Source organism: Chionomys nivalis, chromosome 9 (assembly GCF_950005125.1).
Source record: "Chionomys nivalis chromosome 9, mChiNiv1.1, whole genome shotgun sequence".
NCBI classification, from domain to species: domain Eukaryota; kingdom Metazoa; phylum Chordata; class Mammalia; order Rodentia; family Cricetidae; genus Chionomys; species Chionomys nivalis.
This window is the reverse complement of record NC_080094.1, coordinates 32,587,188-32,608,203: the sequence shown is the minus strand read 5'-3', so window position 1 is coordinate 32,608,203 and position 21,016 is coordinate 32,587,188. Positions and strand designations below refer to the sequence as shown.

General features: G+C 43.5%; 1 protein-coding gene across 1 annotated transcript in view; it reads left to right on the top strand.

Moving 5' to 3' along the window:
- The window catches only part of Pcsk2 (proprotein convertase subtilisin/kexin type 2), a 227,131-nt gene that overhangs the window by 119,421 nt on the left and 86,694 nt on the right, over positions 1-21,016 (top strand). The window contains exons 3-5 of the mRNA XM_057781757.1: positions 9,322-9,435; positions 11,946-12,054; positions 18,772-18,809. Of these exons, the coding sequence (XP_057637740.1) occupies positions 9,322-9,435; positions 11,946-12,054; positions 18,772-18,809 (261 nt within the window). The remainder of the gene's footprint in view (positions 1-9,321; positions 9,436-11,945; positions 12,055-18,771; positions 18,810-21,016) is intronic.

Below are 21,016 nucleotides of genomic sequence, written 5' to 3'. Positions count from 1 at the left end.
GCACAGAGCTCCGGATGATGGATAGCAGTTTGTTAATATCTTGTCACCGAAATGCAGCCGCTGGAACTGTGGTCAGAGGCCCAAAGCCATAGTTTGTTCCCTCAATCGATCGTCTTCATTCTTGCAGGACGGGCAAACCTCTCTAAATGAGGCTAACCAATGTTGTGCACTCAGCCATAATTGTGGCTTGCCTCTGTGTTCTTTCAAAAGTTAAGCCGTGTGATTTGCACATAATTGGGCTCTCCAAAAGTCACACCTGCCTGCTCAAGGAAGAAATTAACAATCTTGGCCACCTGCTCCCTCCCTTCCTGAATATGACCTCTCTCAGCGAAGTCTTCCCTTCCCGACCCTCTCTATATCTCTTTGGATTTTGACACCCCAGCAGATAAACTGGAACACCTGCAACTACATAGCCAGGTATTGCATTTGTGGGCTGCGGTCATCCTAATCCACAGCCAGGGAAGTTTAAGCCACAGACATGGATAGAAACAAGAGTCAAAGATCAGGGTGTTGGCAGAGCTGTTTGGGGGAGTCATGAGACAGCCCAGAGTCATGAGTCAGGCAAGTGGCAGAGCAGACTTGCTTATTGCAGGAGTTAGGCAGACCTTTATACTTCTTTCCAGGACCCAGAAACCAGTGTCATTTGGAGCACTGTGTTGTCTCTCCTTCATTGGCCCTGGCCATCTGATGTCATGGTGTCATCGGTCTACAGACTCCATGGCAGTCTCCGATTGGCTCAAAGGGAAATTACCAATGTGCACGCTCTTATTAGCTAGCCCAAGGGGATTTCCATTTGGGCTGCGTAACTGATTGAAACTGCTCAACTGGTTTCCTCTCACACATCCACCGTTTTTAATATTTTTCTATTGGGAGCTCAGTGGGAGTCAGAGTGCCAGTGCTCCAGCCTTGTTGTCCCTGCCTCAGGGGGTACCCAGCAACTGGACTGTGCCTGTCTTAGACTGACTTGCTGAACAAGAGCTTACCCATCATTGACTACCAGCTCTCGAAGGGTGTCCTCCCTGGAGAGCATCCCCAGGTGAAAAGAGGACCATCTTAAGTGGGGGTCTTTTGAACCTCCATGAGTCTTGCTTGTATGACCTCTTAAGGAGGACCATGGGAAGTATGTCCAAGAATCATTAGAACTTGGAGAGTTGCCTTGTTGGTCGCTGATTGGTGCCTGAGGTGATGGCAGAGAAACTTGAGAAGAATGACTAACAACAGGAGTATGCCTCCTGTTATGGCATATGTGACTATCCAGAGGGGTCAAGGAGCCGCTTAAGGCTGTCCCAGATTTTAGTGATAAAATTGGTCTTCAAAGCCATAGCAAGTACCTGCATCATATTGAGATGGGAGATTTATTCCTGCAGGAGGACTAAGTAATTAAGGAATTTGTCCAACCAAGCTTCTTGATGTTAAGAAGAAAGGAGGGTAGACATATATAGGCGAGGGGTTCCAGGTACACGGGGCAGGTGGGGGCGGGCAGAGTTCACACCCTAGGTATTGAGGTCGTGGGTGGGGGCCCTTGAGGGGCCAGAGTTGGATGGTTTGGCAGGGAGAGTAGAGACCAGCAGCTTGGCTGGTGCCACACAATATGTCTGGTCAATCTCTTCCTAATCTGAGGAGTGGGGCCCTCAGTCATGGGCAGCAGAGAGATGCTAGACAGGTTAACATTGGACTGTTCTTGACATTGTTTATTGTGAGCAGCAATGACCTCCTCAGGAGAGGAGGACTTGAGAATCACAATGATGGCCAACAAGATGGGACCAATGGACACCAAAGGGGAACATTAAGAGAGGGGTGGCAGCAGGTGACTATCGGCATGCAGGAACAAAGTGAAAACGCCAGGATGGTTCGGCATAACAGCATCAGAAGGGCAAAAGCTGGGGCCCAGAAAATGGTCAAGTGAACAAAAACAAGACGGTGAATCACACAGGCTCCAAACCCATGCCAGTGTGGGCCCGGGAGCCCTACCTTCAAGTGCCAGTTGTCAGTTGCTTTCCGCAATCTTCTGTGGGGTTGGAGGTAATGGCACAGAGTCAACAGCATAGACTCCAGGAGTCAGTAAAGTGGCAGAGCAGACTCTTGTTGCAGGTGTTAGGCAAACATTTATACCCCTCCCAGGACCCAGGGGGCAGTGTCATCTGGAACCGCTGTGTTTGTGTCTCTCCTTAGCCCGAGGGGATTTCCACTTGGGGTGTGTAACCAATTGAAATCATTGACTGGCTTCCTCCTACACGTCTTTGCATCATTAAGCAAATGTTCCACAGCATAAACAAATGTCACATATCTTAAAATTATATTCCACAACAATGCAGCATTGTCCTTTTAGTTTGGTTTTAACTTACCAGGAAGAAACAGGACACCACTCAAACTAAAGACTGGGAAACTGATGGTGTAAATCAAGAGGGTTTTCACAAATAAGACTTACGTGTTCTTTGGGGATTTTTGCACTGTTCTCATCCCTACCTCTCACCTACCCTTCTACCCTCTCCCATGATCCCCATGCTCCAAATTTACTCAGGAGATCTTGTCTTTTTCTACTTCCCATGTAGATTAGATCTATGTATGTCGCTCTTAGGGTCCTCATTGTTGTCTAGGTCCTCTGGGATTGTGATTTGTAGGCTGGTTTTCTTTGCTTTATGTCTAAAAGTCACGTATGAGTGAGTACATATGATATTTGTCTTCCTGGGTTCGGGATACCTCACTCAATATGATGTTTTCTAGGTCCATCCATTTGCCTGCAAATTTCAAGATGTCATTATTTTTTTATGCTTTATAGCACTCAATTGTGTAAATGTACCACATTTTTCTTATCCATTCTTCAGTCAAGGGGCATTTATGTTGTTTCCAGGTTCTCATTATGACAAACAATGATGCTATGAACATAGTTGAGCACATGGTACATACCCAAAAGTAGTATTCCTGGGTCTTGAGGAAGGTTGTTTCCTAATTTTCTGAGAAATCGCTATACTGATATCCAAAGGGGCTGTACCAGCTTGCATTCCCACCAGCAATGCAGGAGTGTTCTCTTTACCCCACATCTTCTCCAGTATAAGTTGTCATCAGTGTTTTTTGTCTTAGCCATTCTTACAGGTGTAAGATGGAATCTCAGACTTGTTTTGATTTGCATTTCTCTGATGGTTAAGGATGTTGAGCATTTCTTTAAGTGGCTTTCAGCCATTTTAGATTCCTCTGTTGAGAGTTCTCTGTTTAGGTCTATACACCATTTTTTACTAGATTATTTGTTCTTTTGATGACCAATTACTTGAGTTCTTTATATATTCTGGATATCAGCCCTCTGTCTGATGTGGGGTTGGTAAGGATCTTTCCCCATTCTGTGGGCTGCCAGAAAACAACATAATTCTTTATGGTACATAAAATGACAATGTAACACAGTCAATGCCATGGCCAACAAATCAAAATCCAAGTTAAAGCAGAAGTCATTTATTCAGAAATGTTTTACAGGACTACAAGAGACACAGGGTCCCTTAGCTACTGGATAATATTCTGAGGGAAGGAGAAAATGCTAGGGGTTTGTTATTATTTGTTGTTTTCAGGTGTTTTTCTTTTAATCTGGGGCATGAGTGTGTGTGTGTCCACACACCTGTGGGTGCCCACAAACAAGAGTGCTGGATTCCCTGAAGTTGGAGTTGCAGATGGTTGTGAGTTGCTCACTTAGGTGCTAAGAACTGAACGTGGGTCCTCTGGAAGGACAGCAAGTACTCCTAACCACAGAGCCATCTCTCCAACCAAGTGGTAAAGTTTTAAAAAAGCAAAATCCACAAGCGTGCAAGTAATTTTGTACTCATTATGACTGATGGAAGCAAATGGCCTGATTTGGAGCCCAAATGTCTGCTGGTGGTTGCTTTTTAGCTGCAAATCCTGCAAGAATTGGTGATGGCCCAGGATATTGCCGTCCCTGCGGTCTGAGCTGAGATGTGCATCTGCTCTTCAGTGACTTCCCTGACCTATTCTGGTGGCTCAGAACCAAAGTCACCGTCTTCTGCTCTAAGTTCATAGCGTGATTGACAAACCCCAGTACTTAAAATAACCTGGACGAGTGCTTTGTAGCTTCTTTTCTTGTATCCACTTTAAGCCAAAACATTTCTTACCCGGTCAGAGGCAGGTGTCCCTTTTCCTACCCTTTCTCCTGGCTCCTCCCACCCCAGCACATTCCATGCTAATTAACAGCTGTTTAATTATCAGCCCAGCAGGGAAGTGATCACAGCCCAGTCCTTAGCCAGTTATTTCCCCACTTAAGCTGTCCCAGATTTCTGGAAAGCTGACTGTGCTAAATGTCCCGTGGAAAAGCTGTGTGACTTAGTGGAAAGTTCATGGCATTTGGACTCATCAGTCGGTCAACCTGAGTGACTCTGCCATCCTGGCACACTGTTGGGCAAGGGCTTCTGGATCTCCATTTGCTCAGCTGTGACCATGCTCCCCAGTCTTGTTGGAAAGGTAAAGGATAGGGGACATAACTTGTCAACTCTAAAAGAGTAAGTAAAGGCGTTTGGTTACTTTCTGTTCTGTCATGGGACTGTCCTTACATGGCACACTCTGGTCACACGAGAAACATCTGCTGACTGAGAAATTCTCAGTTGAGAAGCAGAAGGAGAGGGGGTGGGTGGAGGTGTTTGTGTTCCCTGTGTGCACACGCGACAAAGTAAGGTGTAAAGCCTGAGTCAGAACTGCGGGGTGGCCATGAGTTCCCTCTCCTTTTAAGAAGTAGCTGCAAGAACTTCTGCTTTCCCATGCTTTTGCTTGACGGCCCACTTTGGGGAGGCCATCTCAACCTATGGGTCTAAGTTAATTGTATGTTAGTAGAGGGGGAAGCTATGATTAAGTCATACAAATGTCACTGGAATTGCTTCCAGATGGTGATGAAGGGCATTCCGTGAAATGTGCTAAAATTCTAAGGCTAGAGAATGCACAGTGAGACAGGCGGTCCTTTGGTTATTGTGAAGCATATTGTTTAGTTACTAGGAAAATATTACCCTGACATTAAGGGATTTCTCACACATAGAATTGAAGCATTGAAATCTTCCCCAGAGCTCTTTAAAGATGGCTTGCAACCTCATCTCTCCTTGTCATGTTTATTTCAGTTACAATAGAAAATAACCTAAACGGCCAATAAGAGGAAAATAGTTGGCACATGACTCTACAGAGCTGTAGAAATTAAAATACTATAGTTACGTAGTAGCATATTAAAAAGCTTTATAGTAAGACACTCAGAGAAGAAAGAATGCATGGTTTACCTATTACTAATTATATAAAAATAATTATGAATTCAAACTGAACAAGAACCCAGAAAATAAAATCAATAGACTTGTATGGGGGGAAAAAACACTTCTGGAATTATGCGCAACATATATTTGCTAAGACAGCCTGCCGAAGCGCAGCTAGGATGTTTGCGGAGGACAGGAAGATAAAGATGTAGGAAGCCTGCTTCAGGCTTAAGATTCCTGAGTTGCAAAGAAGGGTGCTGTCCAGGGACCACGGCACCCTAAGGCATCACTGGTTTCCATTAAAACCTCGTTTGTGGAATTAAAATTAATTTGATGGAAATGGATTAAGCAGTCTTTTCATTAGTGTGCTCCTGGTCTAATCGAGTTTGGAGTGACTGGTGAAGTCATTCCTGCACTGAGCCTCTTACCCTCAAGTTCTCTGTGGGCCTTTTGTTCCCAGACCGCTAGCAACATGTAGATGGGAGTCTTCCAACTCCCCCCTCGCCGTTGGCGGTTGCACTTGCTTCCCTAAGATCCTAGGAAGGAAAGTTACGATTTCACAGAAGTTATTCAAGGCAATGAGTCCAACACAAGAATCCTTCAATAGAAGTCAATAAAGGTGTCCCTGTGGTGAGCACTGGGGATAAAGGCCTCCCTGTGAGACCAAACTGGGGGAGATGAGTTACTGAGTTCAGACTTCTTCCTTCCTAAGCTGAAGGGATTCTCAGCTTAAATTCGTTTTATAGTAACAGGTCTGGAAAAGAAGCCCATAGTGCTTGCCCTCCAGACTGAGAACCACACAGTAGTAGGAAAGGGTAAAGAATGGAGATTACTGTGCATCTCAAGATGATCTTGGCCACAGGGAAGCTGTTTTCATGTGTATTTCCCCAGGTTTGGGAGGTTAGGGCTTTATTATATCTTCCAGGACACAATTCAACCTGTAACAATTGTAATCAACGTAATTCTTTATTATTATATTATTATTATTAATTTTGCTTTTATAGATTCTTGCAGGATTTGCAGCTAGACAGCAACCACCAGCAGACATTTGGGCTCCAAATCAGGCCATTTGCTTCCGTCAGTCATAATGAGTACAAAATTACTTGCACGCTTGTGGATTTTGCTTTTTAAAACTCTACCACTTGGTTGGAGAGGTGACTCTGTGGTTAGGAGCACTTGCTGTTCATCCAGAGGACTCGCGTTCAGTTCTAACCACCTTTTAAATATTCTTCGTATTAATTCCAGCACATACACATGCATACATACACATACACACGCACACACATACACATACACACACACACTCATGGGGGAAATATGACAATATAATGTCCTGAACCGTTGACTCTATGTAATATAACTGGCCAAAGACCCCAGCTGTGGCATTCTGAAAGCTACAGACCTGTAGCAGTTAGGCTGTCCTTCCAAAAACTGCTCTATCCCAGTATTAGGATACTGAGGCAGGCCCATTGTCCCAGAAAGTCACAGGGTTCCAACAATGCCCAGATTTGGGTCCTCAACAGCTTTTTGGTGCTTCCTTAGTCTACAGGGCAGTCAAGGATGCATTTGGTCAATTTTGTTCTCCTTCCCTTTACTAGCTGCATAGTTTCTTGCCTTTTTCTCTTAATAAAATCTATGCATGTCTCATCCTATCAGGTGAATCTATATCTTAGAAGAGATATGTGTGTAAGTATAGGAATGTACACATAAATATTCATATATGTGTGTATTTGTCTATAGGCATATGTGTATAATTGAGTTGTAATATTTTTTTGGTAGACATGAGATATGTCAATACTTTTGTTATTTTAAAAAAAGTCAATCCATTCCACTTTGCTATTAACCATACCACAGCATCTGCCACCTTTTGGGAAAAGATCCAAGAACTCAGAGCAATATTGCACAAAGACTTCTTTGTATGGAGTTCCTGATCGAGTTTGAATTTTTCTGTCAAATGAAGCTAGCCTTCACAGGTAGATATGAAGAACATTGGAGTGAGAACTAAGTTCCCCTATGGAAAAGGAAGGGTTGAGTAAGATCTGGAGACTCTCCACTCTTCCCTTCCTGTATCACTCTAGACTGGACCTACTGGTCTCCTCTCACCCACACCATCGACAATTTCTGATTTTATTGAATAAATAGATTCTGGACCCCTCCCACGGGAGAGCTGTCAGGAAGCTGCCAGGGGCTCACAGTCAACGGGAGCTTGACGAGTCAGCTTTAGGTCACCTACAGTGCCTGTCTATAGAAGCTCTAACCAAGATCCTTTAGGAGAGAGAGAGAGAGAGAGAGAGAGAGAGAGAGAGAGAGAGAGAGAGAGAGCAGTAAGTGGACTCTGAGGTAAATGGACCCCAAGTATTCTCTGTCCTTGCCTTAACTTCCTAATAATCAAACTGCTAAGAGAGAAGCCACCAAAAGAGGCATCGTGAGACTGAGGAAGCCCTTGCTGTCATGAGAGTGGAAGCTGCCAGAACTTCACTCCTACTAACATGGAACTCCAGAGACAGAAATAAAGTGCCCTGAACACTCTAGGGAGAATTGGGAAGGAAATAGAGTCTTGGGTTGCAAAATTTAATAGAACTAATAATAAATATCCAGTACACACCCTTTTGTGCTGGTCCTTCATCCTTGAGTTTATAGGTAGTCAGAGAGAGAAGCCAGCCACAGCAATTGGATGATAAAGTAGTGAATTCCTAAGGGAAACGAAATTCCCTGATTAGAAGGGAGTCTGGTCATGGAGTGGAGGCTGATTGAACTAACAGCTCCAAAATTTCATTTCTATCCAAGAGCTTGGGATTCTGCCTGACTGCCCAGAAGTGAACTCTGAGAACACGGAAAACCATGCAGTGCTTCAGCCTCTTTCCCAGGGGCTCTCCCTTGCCTTCTGGAGCCTTGCAGGGGGCTTGCCTGCTCCTTGGCAGGTGGCTTTGCCTCTACTGGTATTTTGGTTAGTTGATTCTCAAGTGTGATGATGAGCACTCACGGCAAAGGCAAAGACTCCATGAAAACTTTCAGCAACACGAGCTATGCAGATTTCACCCTGGACTGTCCCTCAATCCCCATCAGCTTCCTTCTCCTAACAGAAAGTTCTATCGTCTTCTTGTATTTCACTTAATGATCCCTGGTGCCTTGTCTTCCTCGAGAATACTTTCTGCATTCAATTCTCATTGTAAGAGGATTTCTTTTGAGCCGTTATTAACCCCTGATAGAAGCAGGCACCTGCAGGGGAAAATGTGTGTATTATCGTACTTTCAAAGTGTCTTTTCCCTTACTTGCAGATAAAACTTCATGTCACAAGCTGAGAATGCCCAGAGGCATCCTGTCTTCGCATTTGATCTTTCAAACATATGTTTTAGGGTTATACACTAAGCATGTGTGTCTACTATCCTTTCTTCCTAAATTATGATCTTAAACTGAGCATGCTCAGGAATGACATCTTAACTGAGAATGTACTCAAGAACTGGCCCATCCCTGTGTAAAAATGTACAGGTCACCTAAATAAAATCCCAGTTTCCTTTGGTCCTGGTGGGGTGGGGGGAGGTGTTTCTTTGAAAACCACTCCCATGCTCTCTTTGCCTATGGCAGGTAACAAATCTCTCTCCACTCTTTATGTTGGCACTATCTAATTTGGCTTTACACTCACCAACCTGTGAACTGACTCCATTCACGGATGCCATCACCAATGTCTGGTTGTTCTGTTTAGCCACGGGTAAATGCTCTTAGACAACAAACATGTATAGAATGAGATCCTAGGGCTGGAGAGATGGCTCAGAGGGTAAGAGCACTGGCTGCTCTTCCAGAGGTCCTGAGTTCAATTCCCAGCAACCACATGGTGGCTCACAACCATCTGTAATGTAATGAGACCTGGTGCCTTCCTTGCCAGCAGTATTTTGTATGCTTAATAAATAAATAAATAAATCTTTAAAAAAAAAAAAAAGAATGAGATCCTACATAGTACAATCTTACTTTTGCTGAAGAAAGCATGTGCTTGAACACAAATATTGTTTACAAATAAAATCTGAATCCGTGGCAACAAGTTCCAGGAGAAGGGTATCAAGGTTAGTACTTGGGTAACCTATTGATATTGTCATTCCAGGTGAAGATGGCCCTACAACAAGAAGGATTTGACCGTAAAAAGAGAGGGTACAGGGACATCAATGAGATTGACATCAACATGAACGATCCCCTTTTTACAAAGCAATGGTACCTGGTAAGTTTCTCTACTGCTTACAATGGTCTTCACTTTGAAGGATGAAATTGTTATTTGGCAGGATGATAGCCAGCATCCAAGTCAATGAATGCCTCTAAGCCCTCCAAGATGTTTGATTTTCTACCTATTATGCATCTTAACCCCTAAGCTTCTACCAATAGCTGATCGTGATCACATTGGCCTGGGTTCTGAACAGCTATACCTGGATGAGAGAGAAGACGTGCAAACTACCTGAAAGTTACAGCGAATATTTAAGAGCAGTCATCCAGAGTGTCAACAGGCACACAGAAAGACGGGAGGGACATATGGGAGTCATAGTCACAAGAGTAAGAATCCAAGGTTTTCATGAGTAAGAGAGCTGAGAGAGAATCAAAGGTGGCATTTCAACACGGCCCAAAACAGTAGCAGTGAATCAGGATTTGCATCACCGGAACCTAGGCTGTCTTATGACAAGAACTTTCTGTTTTATCTACAACCCATCATGACCCCTGTGGGTTGGCTCGGCTATGTTTAGAAGATTAATAGGGACATGAGGAATGGCTCAGGGATGAAGAGTATGTGCTGTTCTTCCAGATGACCCAAATTCAGTTCCCAACACCTATGTCAAGCAGCCCACAACTATCTGGAGCTTCAGCATCAGTGAATCCCACACCACTGGCCTCTTAGGCCCCTGCACTCACCTTCATAAGCCCACACATATACACATAATTAAAAATAATAAAAATAAATCTTTGTTAAAGAGATCAATGACTCCAAACCAACCTAAGTTGCAGAGCACATTATAAATGACTGATTCATAAATGTGAGTGATGTCTCACTTTATGTAGGACTAAAAGATGATGAACAAGATAGAAAATTAAATGACATAGACTACTACACAGTAGAGATACATACCAGTTTTCCTCTGAGGCTTCGATGTTTGGCTATGCCTTATGGTTTTGGACATAGAATTCTGAAAGTTTAGGTAACTGAATGAGCTTATGTGTATTAATCAGGATATGGTAGGTTTGTTGCAATGACAAATAATCCCAAGTCACAGTAGCTTCTTAAAATCAACACCTGTTTTTTTCTGAACTTTACCTAAATGCTTTCACAGCACCTCAGCAACTGTAAATGACTCTTGAAACTTCTGCCTAGGTGTGACAAATAGCACATGTGCTCACACTGTGCTGGCCAGAACCAGTTACATAATCATTCTAAAAGAGAAAGAGGAAAAGGAAAGGAAAGAGAGGTATAATCTTTAATGTGTGCTTGGAAGGAAAGGAATAGTAACTTCTGTAAAGCATATTAATGATACTAATGACATTCCAACAATGTCTTAGTAATATCAGAACAGCCTCTGGCCATGGTGAGCCTCTGTGAGCACACTCTCCAACTTCACTATTTGAAGAAATAGTTGAAGATAAGACATCGTTGAGAAAATTTATACAGATCATATATTCATGGAAAGAGGCTAGTGAATGTATTAGTGTGAATTATTCCTTCATCTTCCTTCTTTTTAAAAATGAAGGAGGGTTTGGCACAATAGCTCAGTCAATAAAGCACTTGTCATGTAAACATGAGGATCAGAGTTCAATTCCAAGAAGCCACATGAAAACCACTTGTAACGGTGCTTACAAATGGTGGCATGTATATGTAATTCCAGAACTGAGGCATCAGAGATAGGGATCCTTTGGGCTCATTGACTAGCCATTCCAGCCCACTTAGCAAGCCATCAACTGTCTCCTAAAACAAAATGGTCATTAAGAAACAATACCCAAAGATGACCATTAATCTGCACACACATGCACATAACACACAGTTGTGCTGTGCACACCCATGCATCTGCACAAACACACTCATGAATACACACAAAAAATGAGGAAGACTTTATTTTTTTGTAGTAAAACATACACTAAAGAATAGCCACTTATCCTGACTTTAATTCAACAAGATTTGGTATAGTGGTACTAAAAATTCCCAAGGTAAAATATTTTCTGTGAAAAGAAATGTTTTTGTCATTTAGTGAAGGAACTTTATTCAGTAAAAACCCAAGATATTATATGCTAAGCTCAAAACATGAGCAAAACCAAGCTTTGACAGTGAACGTTTCATTCCCTATTTGGAGGGTTTGCTGTGATGGCCTCTCTAAGATCATTACATAAGGTGATTTTAATTTTCTGTGTGGTGCCAGGAATTTAGGCTTTGTGCTAGGGCTTTGTGTACATTAGACAAAGACTTCATCACCAAGCTATATGTCTATTCTTGTACAAGTTTAAAGACAGAAATCTAGTTTTGAGATAAGGGCATTAGAACAGTTTCAATCTTTATATAAAACAGAAAAAAATCAGTTATTTATGTGAAGCAAATAGAAGACAAAGCCTCTAAGGGGTGAAATAGGTCACCTTAAAGCATGTTTCATGAAGGGTTGGACCTTATGCCGGCCAGGCAGGCCACGTCTGGCAACCAAGTGCCAGCATATGTCACAGCACCAAACCAATACAATTCTCTTCTTTGCATTCCCCTATCAGTTCAACACTGGGCAAGCTGATGGCACTCCTGGGCTAGACTTGAACGTGGCTGAAGCCTGGGAGCTGGGATACACCGGGAAAGGAGTGACCATTGGAATTATGGATGATGGTGAGTATCTCACAGCCCTTAAGTCATTTGCAAGAGAGTGCCTTTCGTGCCTCCAGACATGAAAGACTTGTGTTTAATAGAGGCTAGTGAGGAAATTAGCAGCTTTGATGCTGGACAGTCAAACCACACTTTGACAAAACCTACCCCTTCATCCAGATCAATAATCATGATACTTGGTGATACACTCAACAAGTACTGCTTGACCTGATAAATGAGAAAGCAAAGAAACCAGTCTGTCCTTGATTTGCTTTCTTACCGACCCGATCCTTACAGCTTACCTGAAAAGTCTTCTAAACTCATGTAGGTTTGTTTTCTGTTCCCCTAGATCCACACTGCACCATGCTATTACCACTGAATATGCATGGCCACTCTGAGTTAATAACTAAAGCTAACAGCAATTTAAAATTCAGTTCTTCAAAACAGCTCCATTTCCCTTTTAGTGTTTCGTTTTTCTCACCATAGGGAATTAAACCCAGGACTTTGCACCCATACGAGGCAGCTTCTCTACCACCCAGCAACATTTTCGGCTTCCTTGTTCTAGGGATCCATGTGGGCTTCAATGGCTGAACTAAAAAATCCACTTCAATAATCACAGAATGTTCTACCTGAGAGTGTAGCTTTGGGTTCCTGACAAGATTGAGGTTTAGAAAATTTGGCTTTAATGCTACTTTCAAAACGAGCCCCTGTCAGGCAGTCTTTGATATTGGTTATATCATTGACAGCTCCATATGTTACCCAGCTATGCAGGCTAGAGATTTCAGAGTCTTGTGAATTAGTGTCTTTCTGACTGTGCACAGCCTTGCCTCTGGAGAGGTCCGGCGGCATGGCTGCCCTGCCGTCATTTAGCTGGAATGTCCCGCCCCCCTCGGACAGCTCACTGGGTCTTCCACTAAAAGTACCACTGTGGCTTACATTATCTGCTTAATTACCTACAAAGCCTATGTATCACTGAAACAATAGAGCCTCTCCTTTCCCAACATCCTCAAAGAACACTGTTGATGAAAAGCAAGCCTTTGAAGCAGAATTGATGGGGAAAACAAGGAGACCAGGCTGCTCAAATCTGCTCTGTCTTTGTGGGAACTCGTTAAAGGACAATGTGAAACAATGCTATGTAGGCCTCTGATGTGCGAGATGTTTTGAAGTGGATGTAAAAGCCTTCTCTGGTGCTGAGAGCTTTCCCTAGAAGAAAGGAACTGTGTGGAGAGATAGCAGAGCTTATGAACATATTTTTTTTTCTTTCTGAACTCTTTGGCTTAGCCTCCTTTCCAAAGCAGCTGGGGCCAGGTCACCCAGAAAAGGAGGTACCTAAATTTGGAAGAAATCACCTAGTGTAATCTGAGACTGCTTTTTTTGGTTCCCGGCCACCCAGACCAAATAATCACATAGAAACTATATTAATTACAACTCTGTTTGGTCTATTAGCTCATGATTCTTATTAACTAACTCTTACATCTTAAATTAACCCATTTCTATTGTTTTATATTTTACCACAAGGCTCGTGGTTTGTTACCTCTTGCTTCTTGAGCGGCTACATTGCATCTACCTGGCTCTGCCTTCTTTCTCCCTGTATTCAGTTCAGTTTCCCTGCCTCCTATATTCTGCCCTGCCATAAGCCAAAGCAGCTTCTTTCTTAACCAGCAGTAATAAAACATATCCACAGCATACAGAGGGGAATCCCACATCAACCTAGGATATATTGTGAGAGCCGATGTAACAGCCCATTGGGTGTCCTATACTGTAAACAGAGGCCACCTTGAATGTAGCACAACAGCAACAACAGACACACTGCCATGATGAACTTTCCAACAGCACTATAGATGCCAGCTTCAGTGTGTGTCCATAGCCTCCTTGAAGGACACCCAAGCCATCCCTTCCAAAGATGGCAAATGAGAAGGTGCCTCACTCTGCCCCAGACTGAAAGGCAAAAACCCTTTAGAAAGTCCCAGAAGGGTTTCCTGTTTGATCTTAATTCTGTAGATTAGTAGTCTTTGTAATTCCCTGTAATTTGAACTCACTATCTCTCAATTAAAATTCTTGATTTTTCTATTGTTTTAGTCACGTCTGCTACAGAACAAAACACCTAGATAACTTTTTAAGCTACTGCGTCTCATAGTTCTGTGAGAGAGTAGGCTCTGCTGGGTTGTTTTGTTGCTTTCTCTAAATAAATAAAAGAATATGTGTTCCATCAGGGAAGGTGGCTCAGTCAGCAAAGCATGAGGACCTGAGCCCCAATCTCTTGCATCTGCATGAAAGCTGAGGGAGGCAGTGCCTCTGTTCCCCCAGCCCTGGGGATTAAGGTCAGGCAACAGAGACTGGCAGACCCCTGGAACTCACTGCTAAGTCAACCTGAGTCAGCTTGAGAGTTCAGTGAGAGACGCTGCCTCAAAGAATAAGGCAGAGAAACTGAGGAAGACATCTGACATCTACCTCTGGCTTCCACATGTATAAGAACATATGCACACACACATGAAGCATGCACACACACAAAGAACATGTGTTCAGTACATTCTACCTTAAGAGATAATCAAATACACAAGAACATTAAAATACAATCTATCGAATTATTATTTTAATTTAAATCTTTCTTTTATTAAGAGAAAAATGTCTTTCATCCTTCACAGTTCTATCAATGGTATTTTCTTTCTCAGTTCCAAGTCTGCAACCATTTTAACAAAGTTCTTTCTCTTAATCTAAGGACCCTTTATTATAATTATAATATATACATTGTATTGAAATCTAATTCCTTCCTGGTCTCATGTCATCTCTTTGCTCTTGTATTTCCCTTCATGGAGAAGAGATTGTTAATTCTTCTATTAAGCAAAGTTCACTCTCAGAACAAGGAATTGTGTTTTTAAATTGACTTCCAATCTTTTTTTTTTTTCAAGTGCGGAGTTTATTGAGACAAAGGGAATGGGTAAGGGAATAGAGAACAGGGGGGGGGGAGGAGAGAAAGAGGAGAGCGACAAGAGAGAAAATGGCAGAAAAGGAAAAGAGCTTGACTTCCAATCTTAAAGGCATGCTCTTTGTGTGTGGTTGTGGAGGGCCGTATTTAGCTTCTCATTTGTTACCAAACTTTTTGCCTAACAATGTTAAATAATTTCAACAAATATATACAATTTCATCTCCACACAGATTTTAATATCAAGGCAATTTCTAGAGATGTCTCTGTTCATCTGCTAAAATTGTCCCAGTGACATGATAGATTGTGTTAGTTGCTTCTCTGTTGTTACATCAAATACCCTGACAAATGCAAGATAGAGAAGAAAGTGTTTACTGTGATTTACAATCCCAGGAGAGACAGTAGATCATGGTAGGGAAGGCATGGCAGCAGGAGGGAAAGGCCCACCCTGCAGTAGGGAAGGTGGCTGGTCACATTTCATCCCTTACAGGAAACAGAGAGAGACTACAGATTGGGACCACAGTATGAACATCAAAGTCCACCTTCAGTTATAAACTTCCTTCAGTGAGGTCCCACCCCCTTAAGGTTCCACAACATTCTCAAACAGCACCACCAGCTGGGGATCATGAGTTCACATGTGTAAACCAGTGGGGATAATTATATCTTTAAACCACAAACTCCTACCCCTGGGCCTCATAGTCTAGAGACTATCTCGTAATACAAAATACATTTAGCCAAATTTCAAAAGGCAAACTCTTGCTGTAAATCCCCTGTCAAAACCAAAACATAAATTAGGTACTTCCAATATATAGAATATATAGTCCCACTCCAAGGAGGAGGAATGGGAACACAGTGAGGAAATATTGAACAAAAACTAGACTGAAACCAGCAAGATAAATAGCAAAACGCTAGCTTCACGTCCGGCATCTGGGGCTTCAGTTTCAAGGCACTGAGGTGGCTCAGTTCTTCCAACTTTGTCTCCTGTTACATATCTCTCTTCTAGGCTAGCTCTACTCCCTGAATGCAGCTCTCCTTAGCAGACATCCCACAGTTCTGGCATCTTGGAAATCTTGGAATCTCTACCAGAGAATAGCTTCTCGGGACCTCCTCACAGGCTCCTCCAAGCTTGACACCCATTGCCTAGTCATAGTAGCTCTCTGGAACCACAGAGGAAAGTGATGGCCCACTCTTCAGCCCTCCATCTTTCATGCTTCCAGAACTAGAGCCACAAGAAGAACACCACCAAGTTGTGCTACCAGCTTGGGATGGAAACTAGCTCCGTTGATCTGGGGTTGGAGCACTTGTATACCAGCTTGATGCTGGTGAAAGTTTCCCTGGGCATTTGTTTTAATAGGACCAGGAAAACCCTGGGTGTCCCCCCTTTCAGAAGGTGGGTCTTGCCCTCAGGGCATCTTCCCTGTCATTTCAGTGCCCCGAGCTGAAACCCTTTAATGGCACAGTCTTCTTCAGTGTATGCCTGGGCTGTAACCTTCAGCTTCCTGGTGCTCGCTCCCTCCCCATTGTGTACATTTAAACAGTAATAAACTTTCCACAGACTCCATATTAATCTGTTTTGAAGTTTCCTCCACCAGAGCAATTAGTCCTTTACTTGTTGATTTGGCTTCATGCAAATTCTCAGGACACAGACAGAATACAGCCATTCCTTGAGGAAATGTCATATGAATAGCCTCTAACCCAGCTGCTAATAAAATTCATATTTCCCTTAAGCTGGGTCTCTGCTCTTCATTGTACTCTCTGCACCTCTGGCCCATTAAGCTCTGTCCACAGCACTTAACTAGTCTAGCATGAAGTTCCAAAGTCTTCCACACTCCTTCAAAAAACAACATAATCAGGTCTATCACTGCAACAGCCCCACTTCTCTGAAACCAATTTTTGTATTAGTTATTTTCTATTGCTGTAATAAAATGCTCTCACAAAAAGCAAGTTTGGAAGGTGGAGATTGTTTTGGCTTACAGTTCCAGAGGAAACCATGGCAAAGGTGTGGCAAGAGGAGCATGAAGTCAACCTGGCAGTCAGGAAACAAACTGATCAGATCTCACCTCATACAGGGAGCAGAGAGAAAGAACAGGAAGTGGGTCATGATAGCAAAACCTCGAAGCCCACTTCCAGTGACATACTTCCTGCAGGGATACTCCACCTCCTAAAGGTCTCATAGCCTTCCCACGCAGTGTCACCAGCTGGGAACCAAGAGTTCAAACATGAGCCTGGAGGTGACATTTCATATCCAAACCACAACAACGATATTTCTAATGATGATAATAAGAATCCATTAGCATGTTTACTATAAGCCAAATACTTCTTCGAATTGTTTCTAATCTTTAAAGATCTCTTAGAAGACAATTATAGGCCATTTCAAAGATGACGAAGTCAAACCTCAGAGATCCTGTTATTTGACAGAATCCACATCAGGATGACAGCGTCTGACCCTCTGAGTAGAGCTGCTGGTCTCAACTCATGCATTTCCCCCAGCTCTGAAGGTCAATTCTATTCTGACCTGAAAAAAAAAAAAAAAAATGAAGATTTCCTCTTGGAATATAGGCACCGTTTTTTTGTTGTTGTTGTTTTGTTTTGTTTTGTTTTGCGGGGGAGGGGTTATTTTGTTTGGTTTCTCACCACAAAGCCTTAGGATGTCTGGCATAGCTCCAATAACAGTGGCACAGCCTTCGTATGAATGGGGTAAAGATGCCAGCAGAAGAAGCTTAATGGTGCTTCTAGCTTACAAGTCTAGCGTCCCAGGGTAGCTATTGAATGCACCTGCTGCTAGGCTAAAGCTACCATCTGCATGAGTTTGAGCCCCACCCTAGCCTTTCCCCAGTTGTTCAGGAAGGAAACAGTCACAGAAAGACCCAACAACCTCCCTGAAGTCGTTCTCCTGGTTACATGGCAGTTAGCAGGCAAACTCCACTCTTTGACTCCAAACACCTCCACGTATAACCATGACCACGTGCAGTTGCAGGGCCCTGCTCTGTTGCTGTTTCCCCACCACCCATATGTGCAAGTACAGCCTATGCTGAGACTCTGTAGTCCTGCAGACCTGGGCGAGAGCTTTCTAGTTACCCCTGGATCCAAGTGTCTGGTGAAACTCAACGGCATAAATAGGCCATAATTCTACCCTAGGAATGATTTCTGGGCCCAAAGCAGGCTCCAGCTCAAGAGCAAGCACAGAACTCCAGCTGAGGGAATTGAAGCCTCTGGTTTTCCAGAAAGGCACGTTCTGGAGAGAGTAGTGTCAGCTCCCAGCTGACAACACCTCCCTAGAAACCGCTAGCTTTCTCCTAATGGCTTTTCTCGCCCGGCCATGTGTCTCTTATTTCCGTGCTGGAGTGCGCCCCGCTAATCCACAGTTCTCCGTGCCCTGTTAAGTAATCATCACTTTTCCTCCCCGGGGCCAGCTTCATTTCAGAGGAGAAACTAGTTGATGCTTTAGAAATGTCAGGATTTCTACAAATCTCTTTTACATCACCGCCGTGATGAGCCATCCATCTGACAGTCACTAAGGCCCTGACTGCTGACATTTATCCAGAAGCGTTATCCGTGGGCCCAGAGCTCTAATTGGTTTCACTGCTCTGCGGTGTGTCTTGGGGCAGCTGTCTCTCCACCGAGGAAGTGATGCAGCCCTCCCCCGCACAGAAACAGAAGGCAAAGCAAAGGGTTGAGGATAAGCATCCTCTTCCCACCCCCAACTCCCACAAGTCTCCTGAGCCATCATCCCTACATGGAGCATCCATTTCTGGGCAGCTTTCTTGAGAACACAGCCGCCGGTTTTAACCTTCCACTCCTGTGTTATCTTTTTGCAGGAATCGATTATCTCCACCCAGACCTGGCCTACAACTATGTAAGTACTAGCTGATTTTAAGATGTGGGGAACGTGTGCTTTTAAGCAACTTGCTACATCTGGTTATCAGAAACACACTCAAGTATATGCACTATGCATGCATTCAGAGGATCAATACCCACACACAGGAGCACATACATGCCCAAGGCAGTCACACACACACACACACACATGCACACACACACACTCACACACATGTAACTCAAATATTCATGTGAACACAGAATCACCACCCACATACTCAAATGTGCACACTCATGTACTTGTATACACCGAATCAACCCATCTTGTTAGAGCTGTTGCTCAGATATGGGAGCTGGCCGGATGTCAAATGAGTGTCTTTTCGAGAAAAAAGGCTAGCATGCTGGCATTTGGAGGAGCAGACTGCCAAGAAAGTAAATAGAGGGAGAGGTAGAGAGGAGAATGGCGTGGCAAGGCTTGAATCAATGCCAGTTCCAAAGCTCAAGGGAAAGGGTAATCAAACTATCTTGGTGCTCATTGGCCAAAACTGAAGCAAGTCCTAGCGTCAAAACCTACAGTAACTCACATTGCAACCATCTCTCTGTGAGAGGAAGAAGGAACACCATCTTTATTGACCATTTTAACTGTTCTAAACATTTCACTGAGCCCCACCTTTAAGGGGGCTCAAGCAAAAACCATCAGCAGAGACTCACGGCACAACCCTGGGCTAGAAGTCATAAACTTTCCCGATAAACCGACAAGCTCTTTAAACATAACCGATGTCTTCGTTCCAAGTCCAGGAGGTACAATACGCAGGCATTTGACGTGTTCACTTAAAGCTGCCCCACCTGAGTGACACTTTCCCCACAAACTCAAGGTCGAAGTTTTAAACACATGAACTTACTGACTGGAGACGTTCATTGAAAACTAGGGCTTAAGTAAAAGAGACAGTTCATAAGCAAGGCTGTTCCCGAGTCAGCATTGTGGGGCTGTGCCCTAGAAGGGCCTTTCTATACTGTACAGAAGTCAAGGGAGCTCCCCGTGTTTTGTGCACTGGGTATCAGGAAATGGGACAATAAAGTTTTTGTTATTTTCTGCACAGGTCTTAGCAATCTAGAGACATAAAGATAGAGCTAAAAATCTTCTCTAATACAAATACACACACATATTTATAATATGTACAACTATATATGTGTATATGTACATATGCATAATCATATATATATGAACCATGGATCATCCAGTCACTGTGGCCTCCAAAGAAAATGACAAGAAGTTAATCCAGAACTTTATTGCAGATGATAATAACCCGTGGGGAAGATAATCATGGACTACCACGCATGGCAGTCCACACCAGTGATCCTGTGGGTCATGTCTAGGGAGCCCTTCTCTAGCCCTGTCCCTGTGGCCACCTGCCCTGCTTCCAGCTCATGTGTCTAGCTGTTCATTTACTCTTAAAATGGTCTGAATTCCTGGCAACTCCTCCGTACATCCTTCTCTATGTCCCTCATAAATACAGAGCCCTGAGATGTTGCTATCTTGCACCCTAGAACTGCCTACCCTCACAGAGGCACTAGTATTTCCCATAGTTCTCTTCAGCTCCAGGGCCCAGGACATCATCAGTAGCCACTTGGGGCTCTGCTCAGTTTCCTACACAATTGCTGCCTTGTCTCTTGGAGGACCTTAAGGTGGAGTGGCTGTTGACTGAAAAGCTAATGGCGCCTCGCCCCCTGCTATGCACAGGTCTTAGTTCCACAGAAGCCTAGAGCACCGTGAACAGCTTCCATGCCTTTTCCCTTGGCCGCCCCCAGGCCGGTGACACATTAAAAGGCCATTCTAATTCCGTGGAGAAACCATGATTCTAATCCTGTGGAGAAACCATGAAAAGCTGCAGAGACAATACTAGTGGGCATGGTTGTCCATCTGCCTGAATGCCTCTGCATCTGGGGAGTGCTGGCTGTGCTTAGACCAGCAATATCAGAAGCATGGGGAGACCCCACGGCTTGTGAACACTAATCTCTCTCCCCTTGGTTTCATTGCCAGGGATGTGGATAAATGCACGTCCTCTGTAGAAAACTGGAAAAGCAGAAACAGATTCAAGACCAGCCATAACTCTATCAACCTTAATATCTGGGGCTTTCAATTCTGTGTGTATTTTTTTCATAAAATCGAATTCTGACTGCATACTGTATTCCCACATCTTCATATGCTATGAACATTTTATATTTTAAGTATCTTCGTTATTT